Raw genomic sequence first — 19,955 nt, 5'->3', positions numbered from 1 at the left:
TGAAAGATTCTGTAGAAATCTTCTCTTCAAATATATTTTATTGTACTATGGATCAAAATGTGGTAATTGTATTATCATATTAGAAGATGATATTGAGTATATTTATGCCTCAGTTTACGAGGTAATTAAAGCAAGGCTTTGAAAGAGTGTTTTTGAAAACCTGTCATATGTGACAGTACTCCCTGCCTTGCATTTTAGTGCTCTATTTCTTCTGCCTTGTTTCTTAAAAGTTGTATTTTCAAAGACTTAGCTTTAAGACTTCCCTTGGAAAGATTATTTTACAGCTACTTACTACATCACCTTGTCAGGAAATGTCAAGTAATTTGAAACTTTACATTTAGCTTCATTCCATTACCTCATTCATTTTTACTGCAATATTAAACACTAATATTTGTATGAAAGGCTTAGATACAGCCTTTATACTTTTGTGCATTTTTAGAGACCTTTAAGATGCTATTTCTGACTAGTTGCTTAATAATTTTGTGTTTAATTCTTTTAGTATGGCTTATGACAGTTCCTCCACCCCCAGTCAGTGTTTACAGTGCTCCTCATCCTCCCCTTGTCACTGGTAAAGCAATAAGCAGAAGTATTCTCAGAGGAACTTTCATTCTAGTTCCAGGATGTGACACTTCTACAAAAAGAGCATATTATTTTAACTTAAAATACCATGTATTTATTGACCAACCTGTATCAAGAATTTAACTCATTTCTGCAGTATCTCAGATGTATATAAATAAAAGAGATACTATCTCAAAGATGATGTTTCAAGAGCTATTAGTGATAACATTACAGTAGTTCCTTTACATTAGAGTACTGATAGCTAGTAGGCATCTACTGTCCCTCTTCTGCAGAATTCTGCAGATGTATTTGCCCTCTCTTCAGTGCCAAATGATGCATGTCAGAAAATGACTTTAGTCTTACCTGTCCATAATTTGATTCGCACTTGGATAATGCATTAATTATATTTATTGTAGGTCTGACAATATCAGAATCAACTGACCCAGGTTATCCTGGGCACTGAACAAATGTAAATTCTGTGGGACAGTTGCCCTGTGTAATCTCAATAGAGGTAAAACAGTATAATTTGCAGTTCCTCTCCTGCTCACCTTAACAGTGAAAAAGTGGTAAGCAATACTGTATTAAGATATTTTGATTAATCATGTTGCTGCAGAGAAGGAGAAGTCCAATTAAAATGGTAGGATTTTCAGCTAAATAGGTTATTGCATAGACTGTGTTGCCTGGCTTTGGTTCTCCTCTCTCCCTTTCTTTCTTCAAAGTCTATTTGATGAAATTGGAAGAAAGCAAGACTTTATCCTAATATCTACAAATGAGGGAGAATTTTAAGTGTTCAGCTGTGATGACTGTGTAGTAGAATGGGTTTTCTTGATTGTCCCTGAATCCCTGCTCATTCTTGACTGATGCACCTGTAATTGGAAGGCAGAAAAAAAGATCATAGATAAAGAATGGCTTGTTGAAACAAAATAAAAGAAAGAGCTAAGCACTGACACTCAGAGAAGTGAACAAGCTTAAAAAGAGTGTTAAGATCTCCCCTGAAGGAAAGTTGGTCATCTCTGATTTGTAAGTGCTGCACAGTGTAAGGATCACTTTCACTTTAAATAATCAGGTAATATCTGTTTTTAAGTCTTTCTTTACCTTCTAGCTTGCTAGTAAACTTTGTCTATCTTCTTCCACTTGTATTTACTGAAGGAGATTTGCTTCTATTAATTCTAACATAAATTTCTGCATATAAGTTATGGAAATCTAAATAAAAGGAATGAAAAGTCTTCAGGGCAGTACAAGCTGCTGTTTCTCGCCTTCCTTGACTATTAATTCCAGATATAACGTTGTATTCTAGCTGCTTAACAAATGTGTCTCTGACCTAGAGGTCTTTATACCAATGTATGGACCACCAGGGATTTTTTTCTTGTGGAAATAGCACTGAAGTGGTTACCGAGTGAGCAACTCTGGCTGAGCCAGAATTGTGACAGTCTTCAGGTGAAATATTAGAATCTTTCTCTTGAGAAGTCAAAATAAAATTACTCTTGTAGCTAAGAAACTTTCAGTGAATAAACTTAACTGTCCACTAGGCAAGTCTGAGTTTTGGGGGTTCTGGGTTTTTTTTTTCCTCTTTTAATAAAGGGATTGGAATTAATATTGTCTCTGGATTACTGATAAAAAGTTGGAAAGAGAAAAGTTCATTTATCTTTATTACATCAGACTTTTTGGTGATTTGAAAGTCTTTCTGTAAATTTTGGCAGTTCATATAATGATAAGAATAGTACTTCCATGCATCATGCTGAGAGGGCAAATGACTTAGGCTGTGATACACCTAGATAATATAATGGATGGTGATAATATGCACACAGATTTTTATAGGGAGGTTATTCTGATCCTTAGGTGAAACCATATGATAAAAGCAACAGCTTTCACAAATTTCATATTCTCTGATACTTTCTTAATGCTTCATTTATAGGAAAGGACATTAGCAAAATATTGCTTAAGTTATATATTAACTCCTGTAGCCAAAAATAAGCAAGTAGTAACTGTGATACTAAGAGCAAAATTGCAGATACTGTGATGACATATCTGATAAATCAGCCTCTGACATTGTCCCAGTAGAAAGCAGTTTTTCCTGTGGCTTCAGAAGCAGCATTGTTTGTGTTTGATCTGTTAACTTTTCACAGATTTCAGTGTTACCTCCTACTTGTTTTCCAAAGAAGTGCTTTCAAAGTTATTTTGTCAATCAGAGCTGGTACAGAAGAAGTAGGCATATCAACAGTCAGTTAGTAGTGGATGACTTGAGGAACTTGAATGGGGATAAGGAACCAATTGATCTGGGCTGCTAAGTGTTTTATTTCAGTCTTATTTCCTTTTTTCTGTTGGTACTGAAATAATGATACAATTCATTTTCAACAGGTCAATCCTACCTTTGATGTGCCTGATAAACGAACACCTGACCCAACTGTCATCGATATTAGACCATCTTCGTGTATCAGTACTCCTGTAAGTTGCTTTAAAAAAAAAATTTAAAAAAAATTAAAAAGGGAGGGTATAGCTAATATGTTACAGAAATGTGCTTTTGATGTTCATATGAACAAAATAGACTTTTTTGGCCATTGTCAAGTGCTCAGAGCTCAATAACCTAAGTTCTCAACTTAAACTTTCTGTCACAGTTCCCAAGTCTAACCAGGAGGTGGTGTAATAGCAAAGTTTTCATTTTATACCTGTAATTTTACCACTGTACTAAGCACAAATTCTGTTTGTAAGCCTGTGCTAAGTACATCTAATATTACTGTTAAAATTTGTGGCTTATTCTCAAACACTTTTTGTAACTCTATCTGCAAATAATGGTAACCCTAAAGAATCATTGTCTCACTGATACAATTCTAAAAGTGATGTTTTATTATTTCTCCTTTTAAGGCATTTAATAGTTCCCTAGAAGAAAAAAAAAAAGATAATACATTTTAAGACAGAGTGATAAGCTTAGAGTCTTCTAGTCCTGGCTTTACATATGACATTGGTATGGTGTGTGGGAAGAGAGGAAGGCAATGTTTTAGCGGTAGTTTCGTGGGAGGAGAAATATGCTCTCCTGGTATGAAATCTAAAAGACATGCTGTTCTAGAATTAGGTTAAAATGAGAATTTTTCTTTAGCTCTGAATCTGTTCCTGTGAAGGCACAAATTGTGTCTTGAGCAATTTTAGTTACCATAAAGAGTTTGTGTGGTTGAAGGGTTAATACTTACAAAAATGCAGCAGGTGTGGTTTCTGCTGTTCTATTTTGTCTTGAATACTTTATGAAAGCTATGTTGTGAAGGTACTATATAAAATTCTTTAAAATCATTTTTGAAGATCATGACACACAGGTTGATGAGAAACCTTTACTTCAAAACAAATAATCATATAATGACTTGTATTTGAGAGGTGATAATGTTTATATTTTAAGGTTTATCAGTTGTGTCGTGTTTTCACAATGGAAATATGGTTCTTTGTAGACTTACGTCTGTTTAGTAGGCTTCACAGATAGCGGATTGTGGTAGATATAATTTATTGACTACCTATTGCTCTTAAGTACTCTGTATTCATTACTTTGCTCATCACAGAATTCAAATGTATGGTTGTGCTGTAATTCTTTATTATATACCTACAAATCTCTTAGTCTCCATTAATTCTTTTGATATGAAAGCAACTTATAAAACTTTATGCTTGGTACTTGGAGGAGTACATTGACCCAAGAAGTACAGCATTTTTTTGACTGCTATCTTTCTGGCTTTACAATCTTCATTATAAAAATGTTGCTTCAGAATTTATGCTTTTTATTGTGCTTTTTTTTCACTGTGTCAGTAATCACTACATTGTTTTTCCCCCCCCCCCCAGCATCTCAATCTACCAGTTATCATTGATTCTTGCCACTGTTGCATTTCAGCATTCCCCATCTCCATCTCTTCCATCTAGAAACATTTCTATAACCTTGTTACTTGGACTTTAGCCTTAAGGGCAGCTGTCCTGTTCAACACAGGTTAACTATAACCCTGCTACACAACTGTTAACATTTGTGCTGTTAACACAAATTCAGGAATCATTTCCATGTTTTCTTTGCCACTAATATCCTTCCTCTCCCATAGTGAGTAACACTTTCTCCAACTTTGCCAACCGATCTGGTCCTCCTTGCCTTTCTAATGTCAGCTCATCCTTTAGTATCATCTTCCAGTCTAGTGTCTGCTGCATTACCAGCTTCTGTCATTGTGGAATGATCATCTGTTTCTTAATAAAGCCAGCTAGCTAGACTCTTTGTGTCTTGCTTCTAGAGGGTTCTGGATCTCTGTTGAGGGTTAAGTCTCCTGTAGAATTTTTTCCCCCCCCCCCAAGTTGCTAGGAGACTAAATGCTGAGTACTTAACCTGGACAATCTCAGTGACTTGGACCTTTTTATCTGAAGCTTTCTCAGTTTTCCTAATGTATGGAGAGACTGTCTATAATAGAGGCTTGATGTGTTCTTCACAAGAAACAAGGAGAAAAGGGCAGATGCTGGTTTTATTTCTATCACACCTTCACTGACAGATTTCCTCTTGATACAGTTTTTTCCTCAATTGAATGATACTGCTTTTGTGCATTATTTATATATTTTTTTTCTTAATCCTTTTCCAACTTGAGATTGCTATCCTCTAGTCCCAGTCTAATTCATCATCCTACCTTATACATACCCCTGATTCCAGCCCCAATGGGTTGCTTTTTTCTGCTAGTTGTCAAAGACATTATCACTATGCATTTCTTTTCCCTGGAAGCATTTAAAGATCAATTTTTAAATCTGTTTATGGCTTTTTGGCACTACTTCTACTGAAAGAACGCTGTTCAAAGAACAAAAATTTTTGATTGAATTGTCAGGTTAATTTACACATGTTCTATCTATACCTATCTATTATTTTAAGGCTCTGCCTTAAGCAGTTTCTTCTGTCCTTCTGGTATGTGCAGAGAGAAAAATGCAGTCTGCATTTAGGTATCTTTATGTGTTCTTGTTCGATGCATTTATCACACATGTAACACAGCAGGATCCTAAGGGTTATTTACAAAACATATTGGTAAGTTCCCACACCACTGGAAGTAGCTAATCAACATATTTACTTTAATTTTTCTACTGAAGGAAGGAGAGACAGTGATCTGAGAAAATGCAAGTTTTTATAGATAGCCTTTCTCTCAGGTGAGTAAAACACTGAAGCTTTTGTAGGGTCTCTGGTAAGTTTCTTAAAGTTCCCTGAAATGTCTTCAGCAAGATTAGAAGTCTATACAAAACCTTGTAATGTTTGTCAATAACTACCAATTTTCCTGACAGTAAGTGGTCAAAAACTTCTCTAGGTCTCAGTCTAGTCCAGGAGAAAGGACAATAGGAGAAAGTGCTCTTCTTATTGAGAATCGTTTCTTCAGCTGGAATTAATGTGTTGTCCTGCTCCTTTATGGGAAATACATGATTACTGCCCCTAAGATGATTGTGACAGAGCAAAAAGGTTTTTTGTTTTCCTTCCTTCTGTGAAGATTTGTTAATGAGAGTGATGCAGTATAGGTTGAGAGGGATGTCTGCAGTAATTTCATCAAACCTTCTCCTTCAAGCAAAGCCAGCTTGCACTAGGTTCTTTAAGCCTTGTCTAGTTAATTTGTTGAAAATGTGTAAGGATAGAGATTCCACCACCTTTCTGGGCAGCTTGCTCTAGTGTTTGGTTGATGAAAATACTTTTTTTCATGATATATAACTAGAATATTCTATGTTCCAACATGTCTGTTGCCTTCAATTCACAGTGGTCCTCTAATATGTGTGTGCCTATCTTCTTTCTGTCTACCCATTAGATATCTGAGATGGCAGCAAGATCTCCCTGTATCTTTTCTTCTACCTGGTTCTCTTTCTTTTCATGATATCAAATGTTCCAGCTGCTCTGTTATCTTGTTCACTCTCAACTCGACTTGCTCTAGGATGTCAGTGTCTATCTGGGACCAAGTAGCCCAAAAGAGGACACACTACTCTAGATAATTAGGGTGCAGAAAAGTGTCACCATTATCTATTCGTGACAACAATCTGCCTAGAGAAGATTTTAAAAACAAATATTTTAAAATATAACACTCTTGATTCTCTATTGTGAATTTAAAATATATGTTGAGATATTTTCTTAGAAGTTCATTTATTTTGAGCTGTATCTCTTCCTCCTACTACACCTCCTCTTTTCAAGAAATTTTAATTTCTTGCTTCATCAAAACCAGCAATCCGTCACAACCTCCACACTTAAAATGCCTGCTTTTGTATTTGTTTGGGTTTTTTAAATTTAGTTGTATTTTCTTGCTTCAGAGGTTAAGCTAAGATGTGCAGATATGGATGTTCTTATAGGGATTTTGCTAAAAACACATTATTATTGAATTGTGAACACCTTATCTTTTCAGTTTCTGTTCTAGCTTAGTACTGAGGTCAGTTCTTTTGGACATGGTGAAAACTTTTTTCATCGAAGGTTCATGCTGATGCAACTTCTTTTGTAAACTCAGTGAAGGGAGTGTGATTCTTGTGTCAGTGGAAAAATTTCAGTGTAATCTTCAGTACATAGTTGTTTTCTTTTGGACTAAAATTACAAAACCATTAAGAATTCCTGTGTATTATTATGGTCAGGAAGTAGCTTTGGATTTGATGATTCATTTATTCAGTTCTCCTGTGTATTACTGAAAGCACTGTAAAAATTAGCTGTGTATGCCTAACAAACTGGTATTTGTGTAATGTCCTGACTTTTTCAATGGTGAGAGTCCTCATATGTTGCAGTTACTAGAAACTGGATGTGTACTACTAGACTTTTGCACTCTGAAAATATTCACTAAATTGGGGTCAAATTTGGGGGCTTGGGCCGGTGTTTCTTTCTCCTTTCTATTTCATTGTAGACTCTGAAAGCATTACTGCCTTTCTCCCACCCCTTCTCCATGTGTCACGCAGCTTAACATTGCCTTTGTTTTCTGAACTATTGAAAAGGAAAAATTGGAATTTTTGTTTCTCTTTGGGACTACTTTCTTTCATCCTCCAATTTTATTTTAAGTCATGAGGGAGGTTGGGTGTCTTGGTTTGAAAGACAGGTATCTGCTAGGGAGGGGCAGGGCCTCTCTAGGAATAGGGAATTCCAATCCCTTCCCTCCAAGTTATAATTTAGAAAATTAAAGGAGTTTTTTCAGGCAGAGCTATGGGGAAAGGAATAACAGTTCTTTACTAGTAAATATAACAGGGCAAACAAACAACAACCACTACAGCATTAATAATAAACAGAACCAAGAGCCTTGAGGGGCTTTGTTTCACAAGCCCGGGGCAGTCTGATCTCTTGGGCACCCCCCCAAGAGCACCAAGCTGGAATGGTGGAACACTCTGGGGCTGATGGCTGGAATGGTGGGTTGTCCCCAGCAGGCAGGGGGGTGTCCCAGCCAAGTGAGCAGTGCTGAAGAAGCCGTGATGGCTGGACGGGGCTGGCCCAGCTCTGGCAGGGCAGGCGAAGGGGGCTCCGAATTCCTGGGCACCCCAGCAGGTGATGGATGGTGATAGAATTCCCAGGATCGGACTTTCTGTTGACAGCGGACTCTTCCTGCAGCAAGCAACAGCCTGACTGTCCTCCCCCGAAAAATGCTGAGAGCCGGAAAAGCACACTCAGCTCCTGCAGCACTGAGCTTTTCCCTCCTCCAAACTTAAGTGATCTTCCCCTCTTCCCCCACCCTCAGCCACCTTTTTTCTGTGGGTCAGGCAACCTCTAAGCATCAGTATTTAGTCTCTTAGCAGCCTATGGGGGGGGGGGGGGGGGGGGGGGGGGGCAGAAATTCTATAGGAAAAAAACCAAAACAAACCTAACCCCCAACATTGGGTCTTTTTTAAATTCTGTAAGGCAATACACTGGAAATCTCTGGTCCCTGATAAACTGTTGGAAACAAGGGAAAGTTGATGATTTCTTTGTAATTTTACTGGCAGAAGCAGGAAATCACTGTAGAGGCTCTAATGTTTCGTTCCATGACCTTGCTCTTGTAAACAGGATTTGGCGGAAGCAAAGCAATGTTCTGTGATTGGAAGTCAGAATGTCTGCGCTGGCTGGAAGATGTTTGCTGTTCTTTCTCTTCCAGTGCCATTTAACACTAAAACCAAGACATTCTTATTGTTAATTCACAGTACAACTTCTACAAAGTTAAGACTGGGTTAATTACTGAGTGAGGAGAGATAAGGATTGTTTCTGTTTCGAGCAAAAAGAACTTACTAAGTTTCAAAATAGAAAACTTTATCTGTACTGTGTTTGTAGTAGGTGTCTTGAGGCAAAGAGTAGAAGTATCTCAATTTGTTCTGTACACATTGCTTTTGCAGTTTGTGTTTCAGGGCTTAGGTATTTTTGATACACTTTTCTCTGCCTTTGTTTTGAATTAATGAGAAGCCTCCAAAAAACAATCAAACTCCACAGTCAAGAAACACCCCATGTATTTGGAAAGACAGCAATTATGAATGAATTTACAAAATGAAATTATAAATTTGCATCTATTCTTCCACTTCTACATATATGAGGCTTAATCAACTATTCTTCCTCATGGAGATTTGCTTTGAAAAGACCTTGAAGTAATGTCTCTTCCTTGCATGGCTTAAAATAACTCCAGAATGCAGTAGGAGGGGAATAACAATTGTTATAGAGAATTCATAGCCAATTTAATATAAAGTAATTGTATTTTGCCATTTAAAAGCAATCTGGGACAGCCACAATAAAATACAACTCCAGTCGAAGCTGGGTGAATGCAGGGAGTGCCACAAATGAACCTATCCCTCCCTGTTTACTATCTCCTAGGTTCAGGGAGCAGGTTTATACAGTTTTTCTTCCTTGAGGCAACTCTATTGTTAGCTTTTGTCTACTGTGCATATTCATATACTTTCTTTCTCTTGCTGCTTGGTTTTGAATGCCTTTCCTGGCAAAGTCGAGGACTTGAATTGAGTTCCAGGAACTTGGCATTGGGATGCTGATATGCAACATCTCCTGGTTTCCCTCTCCTAGATCCATATCATGTGTTCATCACGGGAGAAGCAGCGTACTCACCCTCGATGGATGAGGCATCTCCTGTCCAGCCAGTCCTTTTCTGTTGTAAATTTGGACTTGCTCTGCAATTGTCTGGAATTCTTAGAGTTGCAAATTAATTTTGGCAGCCAGAAATGTCTCCACAATTTTTGGAACCCTAGCTTGTAGCACAGTTTTTATTTTATAACATACAACACACTTGAAACATGAATTTATTTCAAAACATATATCACACAATAGAAAATATATCTTAAAAACTAATTTTTAAAAACACTTCATATTTTCCTTACTTCACATTTATTCTGATTTACATCCTCTCCTGGCTTCAGCCTTATGTGGAAATAAACACTAACTGTCTTCAGCGAGGTTAAGGGGAGGGTAAAAGGAAGAAAGGAAGTGATGGCAATTTTATACATAGATTATCTCCTCTGGGGCCTAAGTCCAATTCAGAAGGGAACAGCTGGTAGAACAAAATTCATATGGCACTTCATTGTGCAGAGTAATGACCTCTGTTGTTTTTTATAGATCATTTGAAAGCACAACAAACAGCTTTCTGTAGTTCATGGGTATCAACTTTCCTAAATGTCCTCAGACAAAAATTCTGATCATTACATGATACTCATTTATTTTTCTCTCCCAAAGAAAAGTTCCAGCAGTATTCCCTTTGAAAGAAAGACTGGAATTGCATTTCTTGTCCAAAACTTGGTTGCCAATTAGACTGAGCTCTGCACTGGGGAGTGATCCACCGGTAAAAGGGCTTTGATAAGCCCGGACAGTTCCCAGCCTCTTCCATCACATTACCTTCTTTGTTCCCAGACAGAGAAATAAGAAAGGCCACTCCCATAGCCATGACCATTCTTGTGATTACCAGTAAATGCTTATTTGAATAGTCAACGCCCTGTACTCCCAATGACAAATAGAATTAAATTAGGAAATAGTGTGAAGAGATCCTGTGTCTCCAAAGTTTTGAGGTAAAGCTGTCTGCACCTTTTTCATAGATGAGCATACCAAAACACTTTCAAACAGGCTCTGAATGGTTCATGCTAAGTCTTATACAAACACAGAATAAATACTGTAAATGGAGGAAGTCTGAAGTGTTCAGTGCTGCAGAATAAAAATAAGAATTGTGCTTTTATGTGTTTGCAGGTGAATCCCTCTCTCTGTCCAATCTTGCTTTTAGACAGGCAATTTTTACTGTCATCTTGGCTTGCAGTACACTTTAGACAGACCTTTCTACTCTTTGCACGCTAGGCAGGTACATGTGGGGCTGGCACAAACAAATAGGCTGCTTTCTCCCCAAAACTCTGCAGCTAAGCATGTTCACCTGCTCTCAGGGAAGGAATGTCTCCCATTCCTCCCAAAGGCTACCCCTAGTACATCTAGAATATCCATGAAGCAGTAGAGACAGCTTTTTCTGTTGCCCAGCTAAGAGCCTTCTAAGGAAGGTATGGTTTATATGAACAAAATGACTCATCACAAGTGCCAAAAAGATGAAGTGTTTTGCATATTGAACAGTGAATTTCTAAACTTGCATTTTGAGCTGCTGTAGATATCTAGGCATGTTGAAAAAGATATGTATATGTAATCTTAAAAGCAGTATGCTTTGATATCACTGACATCAAATAAAGCCTAAGGATGAAATGCTCGAAGGGGATCCAGCGTGTAATAAAAGAAGAAGATGATCCAAATAGTTCTTGCATTTTGCGGTGATGCTATTCTAACACAGCATGTAACTGCTGTTTTACAAGGAGAGAACAGGAAGTGTGTTGTGCCTCTAGATAATTAAGTAATAATACATGTCCTGATGTTCCTTAATGGTCTTGATTATAATCTCTGAGTGAACTGGAGCTGGAGAGAAAGTCAGGTTTTCATTGGAGACTGAATTCTGAATTTGGGCACTAGAGAGTGCAAGAATCTAATATTTCCTATATTATTTTTAGCCTGCTTTCCTGAGGAAATGTACATTATGAGATTGTACTGTTTATTTGTCTGTCACTGTTCTGTCTCCCTAATAATTTTATAATCAAATAATCAGTGGATTGGTTTTTTAATGAAATTTGGAAATCAGGAGTTAGAATGAGGAAACAGTGCCATCGCTTAAGAAAAAGTCAGTGGATGTGAACTGATACTGACTGGAATAAGCATGGAGTAGCTACTGGTGATCCACCCTGTAACAGTGTCTCAACACATATGGAGGGATCTTGAGTTCCTATAGAACAGGAAGCCTAGGAGAGGGACCTAACTGGAAAAAATTGTACATGTGAACACGTATACAAATATTTTGTAAGGTAACAGGCCTTTTAAAAACCGGCAAAATTTTACTTTGTGTAGGGTATTAATCAGGGCAGCTGTGTTTCAGGAATACCTTTCAAGTTGATCCATGTCTGTATATTGTTCCTTTAGCACATTAGCACATTTCTGGGAACTGGAGGGATGGAACTTGCAGGTATTATTTCTCCCTCAGTTTCTTGAGATACTGTACATGTACACTCCAACCTTGTCTACTCAAGCAGTATTTTCCTTCGCTTTGACTGGAAATCTAAGCTGTATTCACAGTTCTCACAGCTGATTCCGTGGCATGCAGAAAATGCCCAAGAGCTATCAGCCCACACATCCAGTAACAACTGTTCCTTCCTCTTCCTGGGGAAGAGTAACATCCTCTGAGAAGAAGTGTCACCCAAGGAATGCAGGAACAGCAGCAAGCCTTTCACACAGGAAATTACTACTGTAGCACTCGTAGAAAAGTGTTTCTGTCACTTGGCTTGTCAGTCTGTCATGAGATTCCTGCTGACCTAGATGATGATTTACTACTGATCTAAATGCCATTTGTGAGTCATTTAGCTTAATGGAAGTTAATGTAATTATCATTCAGTGGCTCTGTTACCCTGTAAGCACATAGTTTAACATTTTTTTATGCAGTAGTACAAATAAAGTTTTCAACTTCTTCGTATTCACAGGACTTTAATAATTCTGAGATTGCACATTTTGTGGGACTAAGGAGCAAGGGAATGCTTAGTTTAGCTCATAATGCGTATATCTTTGAGAAGACTGCAAGATTTTATTTTTGTTTATCTTAAGTTGCATAATAAAACTGAGCTACACAGCAAGTATGTCAGAAAACAAGATTGAAACGCTAGAATACTGCCCTTTAATTGCCCTTTGTTCTTAAATACAACTGGAGTATAAGTTTAGCACAATATGCTTGCAACTGTGTGGTAGAAATTGACTATGAAATGAAATTTATTTTTATATAAAACCCATATGTTATTCAAAATTGTTAAAGCACGTTTGTTATAAAAGTGAACACTTGAATACTGATTTAATATTTTCTTTTTTTTTTCCTAAATGACAATACTTAAACAAATGCTAGCAAATTCTATTTATCACTTAATGATATCTAAATACAGAGGATGCCTTCTGACTAAAAGCTTGTTAGAGTGTTTTCCAAATATATTAGCTGTTCCAATACAACACATCTCTCCTTGAAGCCATGCTGCATTACTGTCAAGTTTGCAGTAAGAGATGGAGTTGCTTGCTTAATGTGAGATAATGGAAAAACTGAGTCACATCAAAAAAATTACATAGGTTGCTTAAAATAAGACTGAAAAAATGTGACTTTTCAAATAAAATTCAGCAACTAAGGAAAAAGAAATTCTTCAGCAGATAGCTGTTTGATGTAAAAAAACATCTTGGCTTGTATCGTCCATCAGAACAGTGTGGGGGTCAGAAATTAGGTAGAACAATGCTAAAGGAGGATTTCACAGTCATTTTAAACTTGATGACTGTTTTTATCTGGTTAATTCCATCCATTTATCTGGTCAATTCCCTGATTTGTTCAGCTGTCCAAACACTAATACAAGCACAAAGGGAAAAATGAGAAAAAAGTTATTTAGAGATGAAGGAGTAGATCAGAGCTGGCTGTAACCTGACTGAATTGACTGATGTCTGTGGAGCCAGGTATCCAACGTGATTGTACTATAATACATACAGGTGTGTTGCATGCATGCGACAGCTGAACACCTTTCTTAAGTTGCAATGGAAAAAAATAGGAAAGGGGGTGGTAATGGTGGTTTCCTTTTGTTCAGGCAGTACCTATGTTGGATTCAGTTATTTTTTTCCGTGTAAGAGGATTCAGATTTCTTCTGTCTGCATGGCTGTAACATAAACAGCAGGTAACAGAGACTGAATGGAGACAGCTCCATCCTTTTGCTTGAATTTGAAGCACTGTAAAGTAAAAGCTGAGAGTATATCACATCAGAGGAAAGCAAGTGAGAAACATTCTATGGTTAGTGATTCTGGAAGAGGAACACTGGATTCTGTTGCCTTTTTGCAAGAAAAAGTATTTGGGGAAAAAAAAATAGTAGCTCTGTGGGTGACACCATCAGTGGAGGTATGTGGCATTACTGCTCTGAAAATTGGTTAGTTGGGTTTGGGCTTGTTCTTTTTTCCTCTGTATCCCCTGACATATGGTACTCTAGTTGTAGCAGTTTGGGTTCGTTGAAGGAGGAAGGTGGGGAGGGGAGAGATGCTGTTCTCTGGCATGTTTTAACTGCATGGATATTTCCTGCACACCAAGGTGTGAGTTCCACTCAGCAAGGAACTGAAGTGAAGGCATTCCAATGCAACTCTGAGTTAAATACTGCAGTATTTTTTTTTTTTTTGTAAAGGAAGACTCCTTACTTTCAACAGTAATTTAAAATAATTGTTCTTAGATTAAGCAGTATCAAGTGTTCCTCGCTGAAAACGTTGCTCTTCCAAGTCCTCCTTCCTTACATCTCTTGAGAAAGGAATTCAGTGTCCATACTTCCAATTTTTGCTAGTATAGGGAAATCATCCAATACTATTTGCGTAGCAGTTTCAGTTAGATGCATATAAGATACTGTAATTTTTCACTCAGTAACCTTATTATAAAGGTTTATAATTTTGCCCAATTATGTGTCATTGTAGATCTTTTCAACACCTCTGCTTTTTACAGTGTATTATTCTGCAGTGTATTCTTCTCTGATGTCTTGCATGTGTACAAAAGTTGCATTTCAACAGTTGAATGAAGTCAGAATGCCAAGTGACCCCGACTGTTTTAATAGTTTACAGGATTCCCTTTTTGTCACCTGTAGACTTGATTTTCCAGGTTGCTGGTGTGTTTTGTATGGGACTAAAACAAGAGTAGATTTCAGTGGAGTCACTAAAACCAGCATAATTCTGCAGTGTCTTTCTGATTTAACTGTTTTTTAAGAAACACTAGCTAGATAATTGAGTTAATGATGCATTACAACCTAAAATGCATTAATAAAATTGTAGCATGCATATTATGGATATAAAAAAAGGGGATGATTTTATCAGTAACAGTTTGACTAAATATTTCATTAGACAGGTCTTCAGTTTGAAAGACCATTTCTTTTTTGTCCCCTCAAACTGTATTGACATTAGGCCTTAAATATTTGCTCTATATGTCCTAAGTCAACTTTTTAGTTGATTTTTTGGCTTCTTCCTGACATAGTTCTTACTCTGACTGTGACCTGTGACCACACAATTACCCTGTTTATCCTTTGTGATTACTGATGGAATTTCAGCTTCCCCACTCCCCTGGTATTTTCACCATTATTGCAGGATGTATTAAAAATCAGTATCATTATCTGACTTGTGAAGTTATTTCAAAACCAATAATCTTTTTTGCTGTCATTGGAGTAGAAAGTGTTTTGCCAGAAATACAATTACAACATTTATTATCTTCTGAAATGGAAGATAAAAATACTTCATTAGACACATAAAAAATATGTATAATGCTATAACATCTCTAGCTAATAAGTATGCTGTTGCTGGGGCTTCTTTTGTTTTGGATACTTTTAAAGTACCTTGAGTTATATAAATTATGTTTCAAGAGTGTAAACACCTGTCAGACTACTCCAAAGTTAACATTTCTTGGATATTTGTATGCAATTCTCAAATTTCTCAGTTTCTGCTGTTCCCTAATTTTATTCCTATCACAGTAAATTGTAAAACTCAACTGACTTAGGTACAAAGTTGTTCTGGTGCTACCAAAGCAATTTTTTAGAATCCCATCTCTGAACAAAGCAGGACTGAGTATTATTTTTACCTGGACTAATGAGGCAGCTTATCCAAACCTTCAGCGAATTTCCTAATGCTGAGCACTGAAATAGCTCAGGATGGACTTTTGCTACTTTCTCCAGGTATTTTGTGAAATCTAATAGAACCACATAAATTAGACGTTTCAATCAAAATTTTGAAGCTTCATTTTATCCTTATGGGAGTTTTTTGTGACACTCTCGTTAAAAAGTTTTGATGCCCTTTTGAAACCTTCACCATCCACTATAAGCATAACACTTCATTAACAAAGCCTTGGTAAAATGCTGAGGAAGAAACCCTTTTTCTTCTATTACACAGTGAAATATATTTTTTATGGCTATAGTCAGAGGATTTCAGTTCCAAGCTATGAAATACTGGACTTTTTTTTTTCTTTTGCAGATAGTAGTATCTGTCTCCTTGGCAAAGTGTTCAAGCCATTATGCTGGCCCTGTTGGATTTAACTTTGGACTCTACTATGCTGGATTGCTAACTTAATTTCAAATGCTTTTAACCTCTTTGATATTTTCCTCTAAGTAATTTGTATTAGAGGAGATTTGACACATGCTTCTCTGGAGTAAACAAGCTCAGTGGTATTGTTGATAGCCACCTGGTTAAGTAGTATAATCACCTGTGGCTACTGCTGCTCTGAAAGGAAATCAAAGCTGCCAGATCTCAGCTAAGAAGAGATTACTCTGTGAAATCTTTGTGTGGGCACCCTGCCCTCATAGCATCCCCTAGCAGGAGGCAATTTAGGTTTGTCTGTACAACAAAGTTTTGTTATGACAAAAGTTATATTGATATGAGGTAGCAAATAAGAAAATTTTTACCATAGCACTGACACTTATCCTGACAAAAAAACCATTGATACAGATACAGCTGTGCTGGCAGAAAGGAATTTCTTTTAGCTTTGCATATAACTTTGAAAGTAAATTGTGTGTAGATATGCATAAAAGTATATAGTCATGTAGGGGCTGGCAAAATTATCCTATGTGCTCCTGCAGCAGGGGGCCCTGCTGCAGTGCCAGTGTCTGGAGGGAGGCACTGCAGCACAGGCAGCTCTGCCCTGTGCCAGCCTCCTGCTCTTGAGGAGCACCAGAGCCCTGCTCTGGACAGGCTGGAGCCCAGGGACTGCAGCCCCTCTCAGCTTTCTGCAGGGCTCAGGGACAGCATTGTTCACAGCCTTCAGTTCTTTTTCTGGCAGTCTGTCTCTTCAGTTTTTGTCTTCAGTCATTTTTTGTTCATTCTTGTTAAGAGGTAGTGTTTGAGACAGAAGGTATTCCTCTATTTGTTCTCATTACATACAGTGTAAGTGGTTCAAGATTAGTTTTGCCCCAACAGATTAAGTATGAAAGCCTTATCTAGGAGAAATCAGTTGCATGTTGTAAAGTATATTCTTTTATTGTTTTTTTCTCAGGAGTAAACATGCCTACGAGAAAAAGAAATTGCTCTGGGTTTGTTGATCAGTCTCTTTTTATTGTAAATTTGTGTTGAATATGGATATACTGGGTGACTTTGAATGAGATTGAGGAAGCGCTGTCCTTTATATGTAATTTAGCAACAAACTCACTGTTACCAGTATTGTTTCTTTGTAAAGTTCAGTTAAGACTTTTTTAGCCAGGAATTGGTCTAAAGGCTTTCATTCAGTTTTTTATGTAGGGGGAAAGAGGACAGAAAGGAGTCATGAGCAGGCAAGCCAGAAGAATAGCTGTCATTTCTCTGATTAGATACGTTCCTGGTGAGGATGTTGTACTCTCCCTCACACTCTGAGGGTAACCCTGCCTCCTTCCTCCCATGTACTTGATGCCTTCTCTGAACCCCCACAATCTGCTATTTGAAGTACAGGGAGTTTGCCCTCATGCTAGGAAAGTCCTAGGGCTTTTATACTTTTGTTTTTATTCATTAACATTACTAATATTAAAAATAGCAGATTATTCTATTTGTAGCGGTAGAAAGGAGGCCTTGTTCCACATAGGGTTATTAACTTTCTGTCATTTCTTCATTCTAGTGAGTGTTTCATGATGTTTCCAGTTTCTCTTACAAGTATTCCTCCTGCCTTCTTTTAGCTTTTCTCTGCCCTGGAATTGATAAGAAGTTCAAGCAGAGTATGAAATATTAATTTTATTAGGACTTTATGTAGGTAAAAAGAAGCCATTATGGAAACTTTTTTTTTTTTTAATTTCAGCCCGAGATGTTTTCTTGGGTATGCATACAAGCAGTCCAAGTAATTTGCCTAAATTAAACTTGGCTACTTTATTTTGTAATTGTAAATAGTAGGAAATGCTTCTATAGTGTCATGTTATTTCTCCTTAGTTTTGCAAAGCTTCTTGCTGAAGATGAAGACATATTGGAGGTAATTGATTACCTTTCTTTGTCTTCCTTCTACAGGGTACATTTTTATATTTTAGTGCCTTTGGTGCAAGTGTTTTATAACTTAAGAAAGTGTTTGAATATAGTCTTCCTGAACTGTTATTTAGAATTGACTTCCTGGCAGGGGATTCTCACCTTTGGGTATTGAACCTCCAATGATTTCTGCCTGGTTTGTTTTGTATGTTCATTACATGCTTTGGTTTTTTTTTTTAATTTGGTTGTGGGATATTTTTGTTTTTTTTTTGTTTTTTGTTTTTTCTTTGGTTGTGGTTTGTGGTTTGTTCAGTTGGTTTTTAATTATCAATTCCTAAGTTTTCACCAGTATTGCTTGTTTCTGGGGGGAAATCATTAGCTTTTTCTAAAAGTTTAAAACTGATGCAGACTCTGTACAGGGTACTATTAGAAATTAACATCAATGAGCAAATTAGAAAGAAAAAATCACCCTGGGTTTAAGTAAAGTTTACTACTGATGATCTGAGAGTTTAGAAAGAAGTATTTCAGGAATTTTATTTATTTCTAACTGGATGGAAATAGAAATAATTATTTTATGTTTCTTGGAGAAAAGGCTTACTCTATGTTCTTTTTTGCTTTCTTGACATGGATGGAATACAGAGAAAATATTTTGTTCTGTACTAGATTCTGTATATGTGGAATCTTAAAATACTGAGTGCATTGGATGTACTCTGTTTTGCAGTGTTTTCTCAAACCAGAAGCAGCACCCCCAGGAAAAAGATGACATAAGAAAACCATGTAGTCAGTTCCTCATTATGTGTGTGAAAGGATGCTTGTAAAATGTGATATCATTTCTTTGCATAGAACTTTCAGGATATCTTGAGATGTGCCTATGGACAGGAAAGTTTAGTATTTCATGCCATTACAGGCATACTAAATTCAATATAGCTGTCATCCTGATAGAAATAAATAAATCTGATTAATCAGATCATAGCTGTAAATGCATCAAGATTTCAGTTAATTTTGTACAGATAATAAAATGAAAAACCCCACCAAAGTAAGCTACTAGTTTTCATTGCTTTGTACTGGCCTTCTGGCCTCTATAAATTCAGTTTGCTTCAGGCTGAATTTGCTGTTTTCAAGACTTAAAGTGTTATGCTCTTCCATCTTAGGTGAAAATACCACTTTTGCTAAAGAATAGTCAGGTTGTTGGCCTGTTTTATTGGCTGTGAGTTTGTAACCTGGTAGCACTGCTTATGGTCAGCACTAACTGAAGGGTATGCTACCTTCAGTGGTCCTTCAAGGTGTTTCCATGTCAGACTGGATGTGATGCACTTCTCTTAAGTACTTTAAATTTTTTATTTCAGCTTGGACATTTTTTTAAAAGCTGGAAAAGACTCTGATGTATAAGACAAACATGAAAGACTTAGATTGAAGTGTGAAAGTTGTGTTACAAATTCTGAAAACCGACTGCTCAAGCTAGAAATGCTTAGTAGAATTTTGTTCTGGATGCGCCACATAGTTTATCTGTATTTTACTGCTTGAATGCAAAACTTCATTAAAGTTTGCAAATAAACAAATCCAGAGCTGCCTCACCAGATAACATGGGGCTGAAAGCCACAGTTGGCACATGACAGGTTGTTGCTGTGCTGATTCATTTGCGTGCAAGAGGAGAGGAAATGAAGAGTGCTGTCATCAGCTGAAACTACAGGGAAGTTTTCTTCAGTATGAACTGATAAAACAGATTGTGATTTAACATACTCAGTGTTTAGACTAATAGATCAGAGAGCTGTTTTTATGTGGATCACTCATTGACTGAAAAAAATTAAAAAGCAGTAGAAGTGATCTGTGCGTAATTATGTCCTACAAAAAAAAAACCCCACTTCCCCCCCCCCCCCAAAAAAAAAAACAAACCACAGAGAAAAAACAACTCTTGAATTGTTAAATTTGTCATTTCCACTGTGAACCATTTTTATATGAGGGTAGATTCACAAGAGGAGGAAAAAAC

At 37.0% G+C, this 19,955-nt stretch overlaps 1 protein-coding gene across 1 annotated transcript in view; it reads left to right on the top strand.

The window, feature by feature from the left end:
• POC1B (POC1 centriolar protein B) overlaps nt 1-19,955 on the top strand; it is a 57,225-nt gene that overhangs the window by 26,466 nt on the left and 10,804 nt on the right. The window contains 1 exon segment of the mRNA XM_040062305.2: nt 2,917-3,003. Within this exon segment, the coding sequence (XP_039918239.1) occupies nt 2,917-3,003 (87 nt within the window).

Source organism: Hirundo rustica, chromosome 4 (genome assembly GCF_015227805.2).
Source record: "Hirundo rustica isolate bHirRus1 chromosome 4, bHirRus1.pri.v3, whole genome shotgun sequence".
In the NCBI taxonomy this organism is placed as follows: Eukaryota; Metazoa; Chordata; class Aves; order Passeriformes; family Hirundinidae; genus Hirundo; species Hirundo rustica.
This window is presented reverse-complemented; position numbering and strand designations above follow the sequence as displayed.